At 50.3% G+C, this 15,370-nt stretch overlaps 1 protein-coding gene across 1 annotated transcript in view; it reads right to left on the bottom strand.

The window, feature by feature from the left end:
- Positions 1 to 10,877, bottom strand: part of TLL2 (tolloid like 2) — a 182,534-nt gene extending 171,657 nt beyond the window's left edge. Inside the window, exon 1 of the mRNA XM_084632912.1 lies at positions 10,667 to 10,877. Coding sequence (XP_084489038.1) covers positions 10,667 to 10,817 — 151 coding nt within the window. The 5' untranslated portion in view covers positions 10,818 to 10,877. The remainder of the gene's footprint in view (positions 1 to 10,666) is intronic.
- Between the last annotated feature and the right edge of the window lie 4,493 nt (positions 10,878 to 15,370).

Raw genomic sequence — 15,370 nt, 5'->3', positions numbered from 1 at the left:
AAGATAAAACACTTCGCTGTTTCTGAGATTGAGCTTAAAGAAAAACACATGGCCCACATTTTAAAAAATTCTTACAGACATTTGGGTGAGAAATCAGTGCCCGCATGGTTTGGAGCAAGGGCTTGGAATTTGTTGGGGGGGGAAATCACCCTGGTGCCAAGAATGTGCCTTTTGCCACCCCTCTGAAAATTTGCCCAAATTACAAATCTTCAAAAAATTAGTTTGCACGCATAGGCCCCAACTCCATGGAGCACCCACAGAAAAAAAAAGTGGATGCTTAGCACCCACCGGGGGGCCCCCACCAATCAGCTCCTCCCACTTTCCCCCAGTGGGCCCCACCGATCAGCTCCTTCTCCTCCCTCCCAGTGCCTCCCGCCCGCCACGGATCAGCTGTTCAGCACTGGAGGGGAGGGGGTGGAGTGAGGTCGGGGTGCACTGCGGGGGAGTTGGAGGAGCTGATTGGTGGGGCCCACCAGTGGGTGCTAGGCTGAACAGGGAAGAAAGAGGCGGAGCAGGGGTGGGGTCTTGGGGGAAGGGGTGAAGTCAGCACCCCCAGGGAAATCAGAGCCTGTGTTTGCACATGCTCAGTAGAGGCTTGTTAGGGTTATTTATCCAAAGATTCTATCTGCCCCGAACATGCTCCAGGAGCCTGGGGCTGAGCAGGACTTCCCCTGCAATTGTTACTCCTAACTGCTGTGGGCTGCTAGTCACCAGAACCAAGAGACAGGAGACTTGCCACTACCCTCAGGGCCTCCCCTGCTGGCACCCAGGCTGAGAGAAGGAAGCTGGCTGACTCATGCAGAAGGGACAAGAACTGGACCTATGGGGAGGGGTGGTGGAGGATAGTAGATTGGGACACAGAGCCGAGAGGGAAGAAGGCTGGCTCTGTAGGGAGACTGAAAGCTAGCAGGGGCAAAAGGAAGGAGGAAGACTGGGACTAGCATGGAAAATCTGGGGGTGGAGACTGAGAAAAGACAGAACAGGGCAGAAAAATCCAGGCCTGGGGGAGAACCGAGGAAGACACGTAATGGTCACACTAAGATGTGTGAATTCTGTAAAGGTAATTCTGAATTCGTCCCAGTACTGCATTAAAAAAAAAAAATCATATTGGCTGCTGAGAAATCTGAGCTGGTGGGTCACCGGTACATCTTATTCTGATGCAGATTTTGACTGAAATAGGATAAAATAAAACATTCAGCAGTCCTTCTCCTAGCTCTCACGTTTCTTCCAGAGAGTTTTCTCTCCAAACAGTTCATTTCCCACGTTGTCATATATTCTGAATTCAGTAACTTTGACCATTTGCATTTTCCTAGGGGCCAAAGTTTATGAGGATTCAAAACGACTTCTGGGGCAAAGTCTTAATGTGATGTTGAGCCGCTGCACATTCGGGAAGCTGCTGCAGACCTCGGTAATAAAAGGCCATTTATATCGGTTAAACAGGAAGAGGCTGTTTTTAGACCATTAAACAACTCTAGGAGTGCCGAGCTTGCCTATAGTAAACATGCCCAAGTGAAAAACAACAAGTCATCAGGATTTCTAAATCAATAACCAATCAACCTCCCAGTCAGCCGCTCCCTGCAGGGGATCTTTCAGCCTTGCAAACGCTGGAGTGGATTAAAATGCTGAACAAGGTATCCTCTCTTCTGCCAGGGAAGCTAAACATTTCTGTAACCTTAACTCAGTCAGAGGCTCAGATAGAAAAGATGACAAAAGCCAAAAAACCTGGTCAACAGGATCAAGCCAATGGCTCATCAGTATCACGGGGCAGAGAGGGCAGATTTCAGCACTAGCCGAAGGCAGCTTGGCTGCAGACTGACCCCTGCAACCCTCAGGATCCAGGGAAGCAAGAATATTTGGTGTCCCCACAGGGAAAGGATATAGGAACCTACTTACCTGTGGGGAAACCCTGTACTAAGCTGTGCAGGAGGACTCCGCATAAGGAATCATACAGCACCCTGAGGAAGAAATCTAACAGACTCTCCAGTGGAGAATGGAATAATGAATCACGGCGCCCCCTTCTGACTAGGTACTCATCTGGGTCCCTGCTTCTCAGGTGGCCAGATCTTCTCCAGCTGGGTCGAGGAGAGGAAAAGGGAGATTAGTAAAGGAGCACATTCATTACAGCAGGTACCCTGCTCCAAAGAGCTAAATGAGACACAGAAAATGAAGCCATGGCATGAAGTAAGTCTACAGTTTGGGTAAGCGAGAACATAGGCATTAATGATGGGGCAGGGGGGAAGACCAGGGCCAGCTGGAAAGGGGGTGGGGGAAGGGCACTTTACAAACACAAATTGGGAGTGTGTTCCAGGCTTAGGGAGCAGCAGGGTAGAAGGCACAAAGCAGAGAAGATAGGAGCAGTAGGTAGGTCAGAGACCTAGGGGCAGTCACGGGGGTGGAGGGAGATGAAAATGAGCATTGAGGTGGACAGACAGGATGTGCCAACTGAAGATGAACCGGGTTGTGATGGGGTGGTAGGCAGAGAGCTGCTGGGAGAGGATGTAGCTAAACAGTAACAGAGAAAGATCACATTGCCAGCGATATGGCGATATTCTGGACAGACCAGTGCAGGGAGAAAGTTACAGGGGCTAAAGCAAGAGACTACCACAGAGAAGGGTTTAGCAGTGGGGAGAGAGGAACAGATGGACAGGTGTGACAGAGGGGACGTGGCCAAAGGGCAGGAAGAATCAAGGACATGGATTATAGGCCTGGGGGAGACAGAGGAGACCTGCCACGGAGAGAGAAAGGGAGAGAGAGGAGGTCAGAAAGAAAGATTTACACACAGGCTGTGGGACAATTGTCGGCACTGTCAACTCTGGCGGTATTTGCAGTTTTTCCTCAGCTGCTGGAGTCAAGCAATCCCAGGAGAATCTCTGCTTCCATTAAAAAAAAACGCTTCCAGACTTCATGGTTAGAGAAAAGGTTGAAACCTGACCTCAGGGCTCCCTAACAGCACAGAAGCCCCAAGGTACAATAGGTAATCCTTGACAAAAATGAATCAATTTTTAAACCACTCTGGGGCGGGGGGGGGGAGATAGTCTGCAAGGGAGGGGCTGACTTGTGAATTTGCAACACTGACACCACCAATGAGCTGTGCTGATCCCGCATTTAGACATTCAAGCCCACAGCGGGGTGCTCAATTCATAAACCCAAATGCAGACTTGGATGGCTCTTTGTCCCCCTCTAGTGGTTAGGCCAGGTAGAGACATTTCTGAGTCTGCTACTGCCTGCAAGCTAACAACCTGGGTCCCTTCGCCCCGGCAATAGAGGGAGATACTTTTAGATCTAGACACACACACACACACCCCCCACGGCCAGTCCACGCAGATTAAGCCTGCATTCTAATTTAAGCATTACGTCTGAGTACTCGTGCTTGCGATGCCTGTAGGAACCCTGTGTATAGTGAGATTAACCCTTGCCCATTCTTAAACACATAGCTAAAAGGTTGGTGTGACCTAATTTAATTTCTTTCCTGCTTCCTGGACCCTTGACGCAATTTTATTCTTGTTGCACTTAGATTTTCTTCTAATGAATTTCCTATAGCTCCTATTTCACTTATGATGTAGTCGGGAGCCAATCAAGAGAAAAGCCCTCAGTGTGATTAATTAACTCACCTTTTAAAAAAAAAATTCATGCTGCAGTTCCTAGGCTCCCAGAACTTACATAGATCATTTCAGCCATCATTGAAAGGCAGCCACTTCTGGGGGTACAATGTGGCAGCTATTTAACAGTGTACAGCAGCACCACACAATAGGTTAGGACAGGAAGTGAAGTCTAAAATAGCCAAATAATTATGTTCCACTCACTGCAGTCTTAACAGTTGAATTTCAACCTGTGGACTGATGACTCTGGGCATTACCCTGTGTGGTGCAGAGTACCCTCAGCTCCAGATTAGCCTCTTGGGGGGCGCATGGCCCAGTGTGTGTCAGATGCTCACCAGCTAAGGATGCCATGGTGGCCACAGAGTGCATCATGCAGAAGCGGAGAGCTCCAGATAGCTTTGAGACATCTGACCTGGACACATGAGGCAGGTTAGCATCATTGCTGCTCCGCAAATAGGGCAGAGGTGGAAAATGAGAGGTCAGCCAATGAGCTGGGAGTAGAAGCCAGGTCTCGGGACTCTCAGTCCTCTTGCCTTCACCAATAGAACAGCCTTGCTTTGTCTCCACCTGCCACCTCCTCCCCCCCCGACCTTGTCCCTGTCAGTGAAGCATACCTCTATTGCAAGGGGAGACCCTGAGATGCATGCAGGCTGCAGAGCCTAGCACTGATGCAGATGTTGCTGCGAGACGGAAAAAGCCAGTGTTGGGGCTGGAAGCTCTCGAGTTGTTAAATGCAACAGACTAACCCCTTACCTGCTGTTTCCCCTGGCAGGTTGCAGGAGGGCCTGGTTGGTTGTCTCCCCAGGGTGGTCTGGGAATGAACTGACTATTCACATTGCTTCACTGACCTGCAGCTGAGAGACGGTCACGGTGAATGAGGACAGGTGGGTAAAGGCTGCTGGAGACAGTGTACACACGCACAGTAGCCATCTCACTGTTTGCAGTTGGAGATGCAATGCAGTGGAGCTGCAGTCGTGGAAAGGGTTTTAAGGCAGTTTTCTCTGTAAGCTCTATTGGACATTCCCCATCTAATGTCTATGGTTTAAAAAAATAATCCTAAACCACCTACTTCTTGCTTGAAATTTAGCATTTGGGATCTTGTGGCATGGAGAACTTTTGTGGGAAAGCTCAAGATCAATTGAGCAAAGGGCTCTAGAGATATGTGCGTGGGGTTTTTCACTTTTTGAAAAGTCTTCTAACTTCTCTGGGAACAGCATGTCAAAACCGACTCAGTCTAAGAGCACCTACCGGTAGCGTGGTTGATTCATTTGTCCTATAGAAGACTTAATTCACTGGACTGTATCTGGACTTCAGGACTTGGTGTGTGGGCAGGAGAGGAATGATTTAGGGCATAAGGCTTATTAAAAGAGGCTGGGTGGTTAATTTTGGAGTTATTACCATGAATACTTAAACCCTTTGCAAGCTCATTGAGGTCTCTGTGGAGGTTATAAACTTCTTGAGATCTAGTTGAGTGTATAAATCTCATAGGTGTGCAGCCTGGTAACTGTAATTCCAGTTTTGGCTGATTGCTAATTTCACAGGGTTGTTACTGTGTCAAATCCTTCAGTCAAACCGGCCTGGGTGAAGGAATTTAGAACCCACACAATGTTTCTGCAAATCTTCTAATTTCCACAAATTAAACGAGGTGCTTCCCAATCCCACAGGTCTAAATCCCACTGTGAAGACTGCAGTGAGTGGAACAGGCTGTGTGGGGCTGTGACACAGGCTAGCTTCTGACCGTGTTGTACATTCCTTGCCAGGGTGCCAGACCTCCTGTGCTCCATCCACAAGGGGCTAAGTTTGCTGCACTTAGGCCCTGGGCTGTGATTTCGAGTTATCCAGACATCCCACCCCTTGATTTCATGTCATTACCACTTCCAGGGCGTTAGCAAGTCACTGTGGAGTGGGCGCTATTCTGCACATGACTGTCAAAGGGCAGCAGCTTGGTCCAATCAAAACCCATTTCCTCTGGAACAAACAGCACAACTCCTCCATGGAGGCAGAGCCAGGAGCCAGGCAACAGAATCAAATGAAGGGAAACTCACGCCAAACATTGGGACGTTTCCCTCAAGGTGAAATCAGTCAAGATGTGGCACCATCTCTAAGGGGAAGGGGTTTTGCCCCATTACTTGGGGCATTGAAAACGGGACAGAACAAAGTGCTGCAGAAGAGACTGGAGGGAACAATCCTGCTTGGGTCCCACTCAGCTCATGACTCCCTGGGCATCCTTGGGCACCCACTATTCCATGCCAGGCAACAAGCAGGCTACCTTCCCCCCCACGAGAAGGTTTCTAGGCTGCCTGGCCACAGGAACAACCTTGAGAATGTGAGCCGAGAGGAACCGTTGCAGTGATGCCTGCCTGAGTCTCCAAGGAGCCTGAAACAAACAGAGGTGTGAACTCTCCCCCTCGCCTCAGTTCAGGCCCTATGGACTGATTCTGTGGCCTCGGAAGCAGACATTTCCCCCAAACGTGTCAGAACGCAGCCTTTTCCTGTGGCACTGGCTATCATCTTGTCTCCTTGCCCTGCTGGGACTTGTCTGCCGCGGCCTTGCACTCTCCATCTTCCCCCCACAAAGCGGGGTGGGGGTGGGGTCGGTGGGTCCCAGCGCTAGCTCTCTGCACTGCTCCAGGCAGCTGCGAGCAAGAGCTGGAGTGTAGCTTGCGCCCAGCGGGAGCCATTAGCACAGGCTGGCAAGCTGGGCTGCCTGGAGGGGAGTTCAGCAGCTGAGACCTGGGGAGGGATGAGTGCTGAAGCAAGCGACGAGCTCCAGACTGCTCTGGCACATAGTGGGGGTGGGGGGTGCAGGGAAGGGTTTGGAACTGGGCCATTTCAACAATGCAAGAGCCAGGCCCAACTGTTACATCAATGAATATTTTCTACTATGAGCTGCGGCGCCCTGTGTTTGGGGGTGGAGGGCAGGAGGGAGGGAGAAGGCAGGCTCACCTTTACACAGAGTTTAGTCTCATTGCTCCATGGAGAACAAGGCCTTGCAGACATGTATGCGCCCGCTCCAAGATTCCAGAAGGCTCAGGATTTCCTGGACTGCACTGCTCTCCTCCTCCCTCGCTGGATCCTGGGCCTACACCACCCCACTTACGCCAGCTATCCCCTTAGCCCCACCTGTGCAACTGCTGTCCCAACTCTCTCTCCTCCAACTCCCACCCCCTCCACACCAAAAACCCTGCCCTCCCCAAGGTTTCCAGTGACATCTTCCCGGCACCGTAGCATTCCTATTTTACGGACCAGGGAGATGAGGGGCAGAGAGGCTAAGGGACCGGCTCAAGGTCACTCAGCATCAGACCCAGGAGTTCTGGCGCCCAAGTCCACGCTGTAACGGCATGACACACCGCCACGTTGCTATTACTAACAGAGGGAAAGCAAGCGCTTCAATTCCCTCTGAGGACAGAGCCCAAAGAAAGGAAATCAATTACTACTTGCAGGACTCATATTTATGCCCTTTAGCCCATCCCCTTTCAGCGTCGGTCTGCACATGCATACAGCACATCCCCTCCCATACACTGGCTACACAAGGATAAAAGCTCGGAGTACGCACAGGCAACTGGTCTTCTGAAGACCGTGTTGGATCACACATCATCAGGCAGGTGCAATTTCCTCTCATTCACCATGGACGAGGCACTGGGACAAAGATACAGCACTCCTCATTCAGCTGACAGTCTGTTGACGCTTACACCAGCCTCCAGTTCCAAGGCAGGGAACGACATGAACCCGGTACGCCTGTGGGGCAAAGTGCATCTGCCACCAGCCAGCGAGATAAGCTGTCCCCTGGGGGCCAGCAGCAAAAAATTGTGTGAGAAACATCACTGTACCTGCCACCAGTTAAAGGAGCGGTAGAAAGCAGGACATGAGATAGATCTGTATGGGCAGAGGGGCATGATGCATCTGCTACGTGGCCCTGAATGACAAGGATCCAGATTCAAAGGTAACAAACTGGGACTAGATGAGTCAATGCTTCTCCCCACCTGCAGTCTCTGTTGGTAGGAACAGTCTCCCAGGCCCCCTGCTGGAAGGAAAGATACATGCTTACCACATCAGGTACTGTGCAGTTAGAAGGATATCGATCCTGTAAACACCTGAGTCTCCACCACATACATAGATTTTTTCTTTTTTAGTGACAAGTTGAAATCAAAAGAGGACACACAATCAAAAATAACTGCACACAGACTTGTGCCAGAATAACTAGAGGTGAATTACAGCCTACTTTGTTATTTTGGTTCCAGTTTGTGTGCAGACAAGTCCTTATGGTTTAAGGCCAAGCATTTCAGAATTGGGTGTCTATTCTGTCTGCAAAGTATCCACAATTTCTCCCAAAACTGTTTAAATGGATAACCTCACTATGATCAGTGCCCAGGCTTGGGCAGTTTAACCAAGTCAGTTAGGACAAACACCATTGGTTTAGGCAGATCTCAAGGTTATACCTTTCCCATCCATACCTGCACAGAGTTCTAGCAGGGAACATTTGCTACATTCTCTTTAGAAACCTTAGTGACCCCGTGTAGATCTTGATGAGAACTGTTAAGCACAGCCAATTTTGCAAATTACACTGACAATTCTAACGAAGCAAGGTGATTGTTCAAGACAGCCAGTGGATTCTCTTTCTTGTTAAGACATTACTCTGTTCTCCTGTGCTATAGATAAGTGCTGAAATATTAACTGTAATAGTTCAGAATGCAAGTGCTTATAGTAGCAATAACAGTGGTTATATCTTGGCATTTCAGGCAACCTGATGCTTTGATCCTTGAAACATTAAGTTTGGGGAAGGAATTCCCACCCTTTCCCTAATAGCTTCTCTCCTACCGTCAGAGCTGCCCCCTCCCCCAATGTATTTGTCTACAGAGACACATACATGGCATTCAGCTGGGTATAAGCCCACAACCTTGACTGGTCTAATTAAATAGCATTTCTACTATAGCACTCATCTACAGGTGCCAGAGCACTTCAAAAAAGGTGGGTAAGCCCCATTCACGGTATTTCTATCTTGCATGGGCACAGACCTAAGGGAAAAAGACCACTCAACACCAACAGTCTCAAGTCTGGGCATCTACATTTCGGCACCACCTGAAAGTGGCCCAATTTTCTAAAATGCTGAGCACCTGCACCTCCTGCTGAAGGTGAGGGGACTCCCATGGTTTGAAACCCCTGTTTCCAGAGAGGACCCTAAATTGTTAACCTTAACAAAATATTTTGCACTCTCTCAAATCACTTTACAGACAGTTATGAGTCCGGTAGATAAGTACTGCCACCAATTTACAGCTGGAGAAATGGACACGTGGACAAGTGTTGACAATACTCCTCAGTAAAACTAAAAAAGAACCACACTGGAGCCTGCAGCAGCAGCAGCACAGCCCTGGGCATAGGCAGCACGTGCAGGGAAGGAAGCAGTGAAACTAACAAGAATTATATTGGTTTCACTCTGCTGCTGCTGGGGGAAGCTCTGAGCAGAGAGGCATCACACCTGGGGAAAGGATCGCCCACAGACCATGGCTACTGGAGAGGTGTGACAAGACCTACCCCAACCCGCCCTTCCCATAGAAGCCTGGAGCCTGTGGAGCAGATAGTGAACTGCCCCACCCCAAAGACTAGTGCATGGAGTGTGGGGTGGAGGGGGGAAGAGGAGAGAAAACCCCTGCCCTGTTCCAGCAGTCAAGAGAGGGCACCCACTTCAAAAGTGTCAGACACCTGCTAGTCGAGGGCTGATAGGAAAGATAGTGCTTTCAAACAAGGTTCAGGGTCAGCATCCTGACGGGAATCCAGGCTCACAAAACACTGAAGCATATCAGAAAGCAGAGACACAACGACTTCCGTACTCCAATTCTGAAGTTTACACGGTGCAGCCGGGCCAACATGCCCAGAAATGATTTTGGCATTGCCTTGACATTGCTCCTTGTCTCTGCAGGAGGTGTACAATAAGGCCAGGTGAGTATATTTTGGTATTTATACACACGTTCTGTTGTTAGAAACGGACAGAAGTAAGCTCAGAAAACATTTCTTCATTACCATTGGATTCCAGAGTGGAATTTCAGACTCAAGAAAGCCCATAATTAATTTAAATTCCATCGCTAAGGCACTTCAGTCAGATCAAATCTCTAACTGCATGGCCTAGTGACCTGAAGAGAATACCACACTTGGCAAAAAACATATCCTTTGAAAGGAATGGGCCCCAACCCATCAACCTGAATTTCCTATTTTGATCACAATTACAAATGAGGCGGGCGAGTTACTCATAAAATCCATCAGCAGAGTTTTTGCAATCAGTGGATGTAACAAATGCATATCAGATAGAGAACATAAGGGCTGTACAACTCCCCAGCAGCGTCCGGATGCTTCAGTGCTCCCAGAATACTTGTAGATGCAAACCCAAGTGAGCAGCCTACAGAAAGCAAAGCCCCAGATGTTCAAAATGCCCCAAGATGGAGCGAGAGCTGTCCCGCTCCATCACTTGCTGGCTTACTGGACTCACCCCATCTCCTCTAATTAACGGGGGGAAGAAGGAGTTTGCAGCCCAGGATGGGGGGAGGCGAACATGGGCTGTCTTGGATTTGAGACCTGCAGTAAGCTTCATTCCTGGCTGGTTGCTTCTATTCCCCCACCCCTGCCCCCCGGACACTCAGCTACAAGAGAAACGAGGAACTTTTCATCCAAAGCGGGGTAATCTCGGAGCCGGGAGATGCTGCTTCAATCAGGAAGCAAGATCCCCGCTTTATTCCCTGCCTGGGGCGGTCCCAGTCCCTGCTGTCACTTCCCCAGCTCAGGCTGGGGAGATGCACTGCCCAGAGCCTCGACACGCTTCTCAACCCCCGGCGACACTAACGCGTTCTGCTCGGGGAGCGCAGCCGGAGTTTGGCTCCTTCGCAGCCTCCGGCGCGGTGCAGCTGTTTGCCGCACCTGGAACGGGACAAGCCCCCCGGGGCAGCTGCTAGCTGCAGCCCGGGCCAGGAAGCGCTGGGCAGGGAAGTTCTTGCGAGCGGGACGGGCAGGCGGATCTGCCCAGCCAGGGGCCAGGTGCCGGCAAACTTGGCCCGGGAGCCCCCGGCTCTCTCACCTACCGGCTTTGCAGGGGTCGCGGTACCCCGGCTGCTGCTCCAGGCTCTCCTCCTCCGCCAGCCCCCAGGAGGCGGGCGCGCCGCGGGCAGCCGGCACCCGCAGAAGTAGCAGCAGCAGCAGCAGCAGGGTCCCGAGAGGGGCAGCCCGGCCCATGGCGGCTGCAGAGCGGAGCCCGGGGAGAGCTTGGGGCGGCTGCAGCGGCCGCCGGGCACTGCACGGAGCTCCCCGCGCCCGCTGCCTCAGCCGGGGGCGATGCTGCTGCGCTTGCAGCTGGGGCAGGGCAGGAGCCGTGCCGGGCTCCCGCCCCCGCCGCGGCCTGGCTGGGCTCGGCCCCCGTCACTCAGGGCAGGGGGAAGCCAATCCGCAAGCACCCGCGCCCCGGCTCCTCCTTCCAGGGGAAGCCCTGCGAGCCCTGGGGGGGGGGGGGCGGCGGGGCAGAGTTGGGGGGGGGGCGCTGCGGGCTCAAGGCTCCTTCGCCTCCTCCGAGCTGCTGCTGGTGCGAAGCAGAAAGGGGCAAAGAGCCGGGCCCACGAGCGCACCTGGGCTCCCCCAGCCCCACCTGCGCGCCTGCCCCCCGGGGCCAGACCGGGAGCCCAGACCTGCCCGCAGCGCTGGGGGAGATCCCTGGCTTCCCCATCGCCCGGAGCAGACCTAGCCCGCAACGCTGCAGCAGCCGCTACCCTGTTCTCCCAGCCCTACCGACCGTCTACCCCGAGAGAAGCTGCTTCCCTACAGAAATGCCTCCCTGTGCCTCTGAGCACACACTCCTAGCTGTCACCTACCAGCCCACACTGGAACTCATACAGTATCAAACTACAAGCCATACTTCATAGGGTCCCCCCCCCCAAACATTTTTCTTGAACCTCCTCTTCTGGCCTTCAAACAACCTCTCCCACCCCCCGCCTTTCCAAGCTCATCATCAGAAGCAAACTCCCTGCAGATCAGGACACACCCTCCCCCCCCACACTCACACAAAACCACCCCCTACAACACACCCTCAAGATCCCTGGGTCCTTCACATGCTTATCACAAGATGTGGTCTGCCTCATCCAGTGCGCTAGATGCCCCAACAGCTGCTAAGCTGGGTGAAACCAGACAGTCACTACACTCCAATGAACTCACACAGGAAAATGATAAAAGACAAACACCACATCACCTGTGGGTGAGCCCTTCTCACAAAGAAGGGATCACTATATATCTGACCTCTCAGTCCTCATCCTCAATGGGAACCTGCACAATACTTTCAAAAGACAAGCTTGAGAGCTTCAGTTCATAACCTTGCTACATACTAAAAATCATGGACTGAACAGACACACTGGATGTATGGCTTATTACAACAATCGGTAACTCACTAACAACCTCTGCCCCCAACTCACTATGACTGGAGCAATCTTAATGGTCCATTTCACCTCCAATGGTCCATTGAATGATGTGTTTACTACTACTTCTAAGCAATCATTGCCACCTTGTGTTTAGCTGTGACACTCTGAGTACCTTCCCCAGACCTGAAGAGCTCTGTGTGAGCTCAAAAGCTTCTGTCTCACCAACAGAAGTTGGTCCAATAAAAGACATTACCTCACCCCCTTGTCCCCTACCACTTACAGAGAGGGAAACTGAGATTAAGTGTTATGTCCTTGGTCACACAGCAAGCAAAGGACAACACTCCAGTCTTCCCAGTGCCTACTTCTCTGCACCAGCCACTGGAGTCTCACCCAGCAGCCCATCAGTTGCTCCAGCCCAGGACTCTCAAGCTTTGCCCAGAACAGGTTCAGTAGTTACCCCAGTACCCCTTTAAAACTATTCAAACCAGCCTCAGAAAGACAACTGAGAACAAGTAGCCAGCACTCAGACGCGGCTTATGGAAGTGGGCTTGTGATCCAGTGCAGTGAGCCAGCCTATGAGCCTCCTAGCCCTGAGGACCAGCAAGGACTCCCACAGGATCTTCGCCAGCCTCTGGTCAGCCAAGCAGCCATCCTACAGATGGACTAGTCACCTCTGCAGCCAGCAATATGCACAAAGAGCCCCTCCCTTCCTAATCCATCTAGGCTCTCCTCTGGCGTCAGTATTAGCACTATGTGCCTTTGCCCACAGCTGGACTTGCCTCTTGCAGTCAAGTCCCATCCTTTGTGCCTGGTACCTTTAACTGTAGAAGAGGCACTGACTTTCTGCAGCAACCCGGAAGCAGTTTAAGTGAACAGCAGAATCTGGTTTTGAGAACTACAGCTAAGCACTAGCTGTAGAGCATTTTTGCAAATATCTAGTATAACTAACCTCGTTATCCCTAGCCTGATTCTTGCTTGCATATTTAGACCTGCCTCTGGAAATTTCCAATACATGCATCAGACGAAGTGGGTATTCACCCACGAAAGCTTATGCCTCAATACGTCTGTTAGTCTATAAGGTGCCACAGGACACTCTGCCACTTTTACCGATCCAGACTAACACAGCTACCCCTCAGATAGTATATACTCATTACCTTCTGACAGGAATAGGAATACATTGTTTGATACAGCTGTTAGTAAAGTGCAGGGATCCAGTTAAGCATTATTTTACATTACAATTCTAAAACCCATAGCTTTCCTTCCTTTGGAAAGAGAACTGAACTTGTAAAACCATTAGCAAAAGAATGAAACATCAAAAAAGTCCATCCCCTCTCTCTCCTCCATCAACTCAAACAAGGTTACTGCAGTTTGGCCATTTTAAACTACAACAGGTAGGCTATTTTACAGAAACTTGTGTGCTGAAATGGTTTAAATAGAGCTGAGCCTGGAAAAACAGGAAGGCTGGCTGTAGGTGGGACATGAGCAAAAAGTGATATGCGCCACAGTGCTGAATCTAATCACAGTTGTGAAGGGCTACAGGGAACAGAGTTTGTGCATTGGGTCTTGTCTACACTAGAAATGCAGGCACCTAGTGTAGATGAAGTGTGCACAAACAGGAGTTTTTCAGACAGCGTAGTAACACCATCTTCCTAAGCGACATTAACTACATCGACAGAAGCACTGTCTGCACAGATGCGCCTACACCAGGGTTTTGCCAACATAGCTACGTCAGTGAGTGTTTTTACACCAGACTGGCTGCCATAGTGATACCAACAAAACTTTTTAGCGTAGACCTGGCCTGAGACACCATAAAACATTTTTAAAAGTAATAGTGCCTACAATAATGCACCGTCCTGCACTGCAGCACTGAGTTTGTTTCCTGGTTTGTGACCATACGGAAGTTGCTGCCCTTCTGTTTATTTTAAATCCTTGCTGGAGGGATGTAACATAAGAACAGCCACCTTTCCAAGCATGAGGGGTCTGGTGGCCAACTCACAAGGATCCATTCTCTCCTTAGTCTTATTCAATATCTGCATGCAGCCTAGGTGATATGGTCAGTCAGCATGGACTAAAGTAGTAGCTATCACCCTTTATAAAGATGCCAGCACCACCAATCTGGTCCAGAGCTTGAAGATCAGCTCACAGAGAACAGGAATTGGCTGATGCTGACCTGGAAAAAGACAGGTTATGCTGGTAGGTACAGGATAGTATTTTAAAGAATGTGCAGCCATGATGCAAGGTTTTTTCAGTTGAAGACAAACACCCATGATCTGTCAATCCATTCCATAGCTTCAGAGTGCTCCTGAATTCTTCACTGATGCTAACTAAGCTCTGAAATAGCAGTTTCCAGGAGTGGCACACTCTACCATCTTGTAGCCACCTAGATGACTTCATCCCATCCTGGACAGCAAACAGCAACCTAGCATCAGTTATACACTGCTTCACTACCTCTCCTCTGGACTATAGCAATGTGATACACCTGGGTATGAAGAAAAGAACCCTTAAGAAACTGACTGGTACAGAACACTGCAGCACAGCTCAACAATATGAGTTACTGCACATCACACCTGGCCTTCGCTCTCTACACTCACTTCCCATAGAATATCGCATCAAGTTCAAGGTCTCAGTCCTTATTCTGAAGGCATGTCAATGGCTAGGCCCAGGGTAGCTAAAAGATGGACTAAAGCTCCAGTATGAAGACTATGGCCTTGTCTACACCATGTGGCTAAATCGACACCACTGTGATCAATGCCCTAAGCTCTACCCCCCGCAGAGGTGGAGTTATTAAGTCAATGTAGTGGGCAACTTACCAGCAGGAGCACTACTGTAGTGTAGGCAGTTACATAGTTAGGTTGATGTAAGCTGCCTTGCTTTGATCTAACTGTAGCGTAGACCAGGCCTTAGTCATGAAGCTAAATTACTGCTACTGACTTTAGCTGAGGTTTACCATAAGCTGACCTCCTTCCCCTCTGCACACAGTACCATCTCCTAAATAAAAGACAGGTGAGAGCACATAAAGCACAAGCACGCTCCCCGCCCATACTGGCTTCACATCTGACTCTCAACCTGGTTCTGATCTTTAAAGGCTTCAGTGGTTTAGGGCCTAGCCATAGCTAGCTTTGAGATTGCCTCTCTTCACAATCTACCAAACAGCTGCACTCAACAGGGACTCTCCAATCAAGCATCTTGTGAAACTCAGGGACTAGGAAGATCCAGTGGAAGGCCCTGGACTGTGGAATTCCTTACCAAACCACAAAAGAACAAGCCTGGCTACCATTTGGGCAGGCTCCATCAAGTAGGAAGATGGTCTACCAAGTAGACCTTGCCAGACTAACAAATAGAATTCCCATTGAAGAATGCAGTGTGCCCAGGGAAGTGTTTGTG

This window comes from Lepidochelys olivacea (assembly GCF_965140295.1).
Source record: "Lepidochelys olivacea isolate rLepOli2 genome assembly, chromosome: 7".
Lineage (NCBI taxonomy): Eukaryota > Metazoa > Chordata > Testudines > Cheloniidae > Lepidochelys > Lepidochelys olivacea.
The sequence above is the reverse complement of the archived record's forward strand: the minus strand, read 5'-3'. Positions and strand labels throughout refer to the sequence as shown.